General features: G+C 47.0%; 1 protein-coding gene across 2 annotated transcripts in view; it reads right to left on the bottom strand.

Moving 5' to 3' along the window:
- rassf6 (Ras association domain family member 6) overlaps positions 1-3,807 on the bottom strand; it is a 10,117-nt gene extending 6,310 nt beyond the window's left edge. The window contains exons 1-5 of one of the 2 annotated variants that reach the window (XM_080841938.1): positions 3,656-3,807; positions 2,380-2,586; positions 1,869-1,947; positions 1,376-1,536; positions 151-260 (exon numbers count right to left, since the gene is read on the bottom strand). In XM_080841938.1, coding sequence (XP_080698064.1) covers positions 151-260; positions 1,376-1,536; positions 1,869-1,947; positions 2,380-2,438 — 409 coding nt within the window. In that variant the 5' untranslated portion in view covers positions 2,439-2,586; positions 3,656-3,807. The remainder of the gene's footprint in view (positions 1-150; positions 261-1,375; positions 1,537-1,868; positions 1,948-2,379; positions 2,587-3,655) is intronic. The other variant, XM_080841937.1, reaches the window with a different exon arrangement.
- Positions 3,808-5,000: the final 1,193 nt, after the last annotated feature.

The following is a 5,000-nucleotide window of genomic DNA, read 5'->3' as shown; positions in this document are numbered from 1 at the left end:
AACAGCCACAGTCAGTGTCAAGAGGAGGTGATGAGGAGGAGCAGGAGCACAGTCATTGTCAAGAGGAGGTGATTAGGAGGAGCACAGTCAGTGTCAAGAGGAGGTGATTAGGAGGAGCACAGTCAGTGTCAAGAGTGATTGGTACCACACCTCTATGGATGACAGGAGACGCCTCCAGCGTGTTGGGCTTGGAGCGTTGGCTCTCCTCCAGCTCATCGATGCGGAGGAGATTGTCATATTCCCCCCAGCGCGTCATACCCCTGGGAACATGAAACAGCATGTTGGTGTGTTAGCAACATCAGCCTGGATGTAAAAGCTTGATAGTGTGTCTTGAAAATGTCTGTAAATGTTCTTCATGGGTGAGTCTGAGTTAGATGCTCTTGTCAAAATATCGTAAATACATTATATTAAAAATAAAGGAATACATGAGATAAGGGCTCTGTATGATGTAAATCTGTTAGCCCCATAGCCCTAACCCTAACAGAAACACAGGGCAGAAGCACAGGGCAGAAACACAGGGCCTTTGGGGCAGAAACAGAAACACAGGGCCTTTGGGGCAGAAACAGAAACACAGGGCCTTTGGGGCAGAAACAGAAACACAGGGCGTTTGGGGCAGAAACAGAAACACAGGGCCTTTGGGGCAGAAGCACAGGGCAGAAACACAGGGCCTTTGGGGCAGAAACAGAAACACAGGGCCTTTGGGGCAGAAACACAGGGCCTTTGGGGCAGAAGCACAGGGCCTTTGGGGCAGAAGCACAGGGCCTTTGGGGCAGAAACAGAAGCACAGGGCCTTTGGGGCAGAAACAGAAACACAGGGCGTTTGGGGCAGAAACAGAAACACAGGGCCTTTGGGGCAGAAACAGAAACACAGGGCCTTTGGGGCAGAAACAGAAACACAGGGCGTTTGGGGCAGAAACAGAAACACAGGGCCTTTGGGGCAGAAGCACAGGGCAGAAACACAGGGCCTTTGGGGCAGAAACAGAAACACAGGGCCTTTGGGGCAGAAGCACAGGGCCTTTGGGGCAGAAACACAGGGCCTTTGGGGCAGAAGCACAGGGCCTTTGGGGCAGAAGCACAGGGCCTTTGGGGCAGAAACAGAAGCACAGGGCCTTTGGGGCAGAAGCACAGGGCCTTTGGGGCAGAAACACAGGGCCTTTGGGGCAGAAGCACAGGGCCTTTGGGGCAGAAGCACAGGGCCTTTGGGGCAGAAACAGAAGCACAGGGCCTTTGGGGCAGAAGCACAGGGCCTTTGGGGCAGAAACACAGGGCCTTTGGGGCAGAAGCACAGGGCCTTTGGGGCAGAAGCAGAAACACAGGGTGTTTGGGGCAGCATTAGTGACACAGGTGGTTGCTATATGTGACATCATGTTCTAACCTCCTGCCCCCTAGTTGACTGATGGGGTCTGGAGACTCCAGGGGTGACTGTGGATTCTCACACGGCAGAATCGGCTTCTCATCCTGGATCATCAGCCGGATGGGTCTCTTCACTCCCCAGGAGATCACTAGGAAGCCTTCCACCGTCACCTCGCCAGCATTCTGCAGAACCAACAGGGCAGCATCTAGCAAGTTGAACATTTCCCCCCCAAAAAACCAACAACTCAGAATCATCTGTCTGTCGATGTCAATAGAACTGGCCTGCTATCCTTGGGAGTAGTAGTGTAGTAAGGCATCATGGGGCCTCTAAACGTCCTAATCTTTCTGCTATCCTTGGGAGAAGTAGGGTAGTAAGGCATCATGAGGCATCTAAATGGTTCTAATCTTTCTTGCCTTCATCCCCAAACTCTCCTGTGCAGCACTCTTTAGCCTGGCATAGCTTTGGCAGAGACAATCCCACTGAAGAAGCTTTATTCTGGTATGAGAGCTCCTACCTCAGTCCAGTGGAGATGCAGATGCGGTTTATCTCTTAAGAAGCAGTTGTACGTGTCCAGTAATGACAGAAATTCAGCCCTGCAGGGGAAACATGAGTTTGAGAGTTTTGGAAAGAGGCATAAATAACAAACTCCCACCAATTCTTCATCATAGTTGTTAGCTTTACTATACTTTCTATACTTTCTTTCAAACCCCAGGATTTCTTTTTTTTTTAAATCCAAAACATTATACCGTAGCTAATATTTACATAGTTAGTATATTTACAGAATGTCCTAAGGCGACCAGCTGTGCTTCATGCTTTGCAGGCTATGTACATGCCAGATGGCCAGACAGCTCACTGACTTCACCTGTCCATGACTTCATTCCCATGAACTACAACAGGAACTACAACAGGAACTACAACAGGAACAGAGGGACAATAGTCATTCTGTTGAACCCAAAGCCAAGAGCGGGACCCTGGCAGACGGCACTAGTCACTGATGTGAAGGCGTGGGGGGGGGCGGGTCATACCTGGAGAAAGCCCTCCCATCCCCGATGTGAATAACAGATGGAGGTCTGCCCGTCTGCATCTTCAACAGCAGGCTGATCTGCGGGACAATAGCGGCAAGCTTTTACTGGTAACCACTTTCCCATGCAAACACGCAGTGACGTGACACACACACATGCACACACACACACACAGAGCGATACACACACAGGCACACACACACACACAGCCTGTCATACAGAGAGAAAGAGAGAGATTTTGAGTGTCCATGTTTGTCTGGGTGGATGTGTTTAAGTCTGTACTATAATGACAAGTTAAATTGTATTTTTTGTTTTTGCTGTTTTTTTTTTTTTCAAAGCTGCATGAAACCGAGTCATGCGTGTCTCTTTGGTCTCACGGCGGTTCAGTGTCTAAACTTGCATGCTGTCAGGCTAAGGAATGTCTTTGCACAGGACAGCTCCGCTCGACAGAACGAGGAAGTCAGAGAAGGCCATCCTGCCCTGCCCAGCTGTTTCATTGGCTTTGGAGGCGTGGTTGTTGTGTGTGTGTGTGTGTGTGTGTGTGTGTGTGTGTGTGTGTGTGTGTGTGTGTGTGTGTGTGTATGTGTGTATGTGCGTGTGTGTCCTGTCATGTTTGAACATGCTCTGTGCCCTGTGCCTCACAAATCACAGATCCACTTTAACCAGAACTCCACTGCACAGCGCAGCGCTCGCTAGCTGAGCCTCTTGTGTCAACATATCTGTGTCAATAACCCCCGTTGCACAATGGAAGAGTCCGCAGAGAGAGAGACTGAGAGAGTAAACCCTGTGATGGCTCTGGATCCACTTTGAGACCGCTCCGTTCCCAACACAATGTGGCCCAGGCTGCAGGGAGAGGTCTGTGTGTTAACACTCTCTAGTCTGCAGGAAGAGGCATGTGTGTTAACACTCCCTAGTCTGCAGAAAGAGGAAAGTGACAAATATTTACAGACCCTTGAATGCCAGGGCTGGGTAAGCTTCGCAGACGTCTTTGAAGTCATTTTAAAATTGTCCCATTCACACGTAGCCACCAAAGGCACTGTTGTGAACCTACAGATACCAGTCATCTCCTATTACAGAACAGGAGGAGACACACGCACGCTGGAAATCTGGGTCCTGCCTGTGTCTGAGTGTGAGCTGTGCTACATGTGTGTGTGTTTGTGTGTGTGTGTGTGTGTGTGTGTGCATGTGTGTGTGTATGTGTGTGTGTGTGTGTGTGCTACATGATAGCACCTGTTCAAACCAACAGCGAAAGCAAAACTAAGTTTCCACTTTTACTTACCCGTGTTCAATATGAAACTCTTTGTCTGCATTCGATTACATTCCTCCAAAGACAGGGATGCCAGATGATCGGGGGCTGCTGGCGTCTTCTGAATGTTCTGAATCTGAAGGGAAATCCAAACGGTGGGTCGACGTGCGTTACTGCGGAGGTGGTGTTTAGACGGTGTGTGTGTGTGTGTGTGTGTGTGTGTGTGACTGACGGGGAGGACGACTGTTATATGATATGACTCACCTTTAGACTGAGGGTGCAGAGACTGCTGGGCTTGCCTCAACACTGGCAAACACACCCACAAGCACAAACCACACACCTGGCGAACACACCCACAGGTACACACCCCACACCTGGCTGATAGGAGACTCTGCTTTTACCATTTCTATTCCAATCACACACATTTCTATTCCAATCACACACATTTCTATTCCAATCACACACATTTCTATTCCAATCACACACATTTCTATTCCAATCACACACATTTCTATTCCAATCACACACATTTCTATTCCAATCACACACATTTCTATTCCAATCACACACATTTCTATTCCAATCACACACATTTCTATTCCAATCACACACATTTGTATTTCAATCACACAAATTGGTACATGCTTTTACACACTGACCATTTACACACTCTTACACACTGATCATTAACACACTCTTGCACACTGATTATTACACACTGAAGTCGTTTAATAATCAGAAGGTTACTAGTTCGTTCCCTGACAAAGCGTCCTTGAGCAAGACACCGAACCCTTAATTGCTCCTGATGTGCAGTGTGCCATCAGTGTAAATGTAAAAAGGTATACACATCCTTGTAACCGCTATACAGAATAATTAACATAAAATAATTTAACTACGTTTTCATTTCAACGTTTAATTATATGGTTTTGAATTCAGTGTTTATATAACTTTAGCTATTAATTGTCTCTTCATAAAAGCTCAAAACTTTGCCTGTCTATGTAACAGCAGTAAGTAAATTGGGGACGCAATCTTTGTCAATTATTATTTATTGTAAGTCGCTTTGGATAAAAGCGTCTGCCAAATGACTAAATGTAAATGTCATACATGCAAGGCCCATAACAAATAGTGTTATAATGAATCGTTATTAGTATCCATGAAAGTTGTTCATGTGTAACATAAGTCTTTAAAGTATTCTAAATAACTTGGTGACAGATAACTCTGAACTAGATTCCAAATGTGTGTTAATTTGTAAAAGCCTACAGCAGTCGCTGCCCTGGATTCATTCCAGACCTCACACCCCATATTGTCCTTTTTATGCCCAAACTGATGATTACTTCCCCAACACTGAACGTCTGGCTTCTATTCACACACACACACA

The sequence above is a fragment of the Sprattus sprattus genome (genome assembly GCF_963457725.1).
Source record: "Sprattus sprattus genome assembly, chromosome: 7".
NCBI classification, from domain to species: domain Eukaryota; kingdom Metazoa; phylum Chordata; class Actinopteri; order Clupeiformes; family Clupeidae; genus Sprattus; species Sprattus sprattus.
This window is presented reverse-complemented; position numbering and strand designations above follow the sequence as displayed.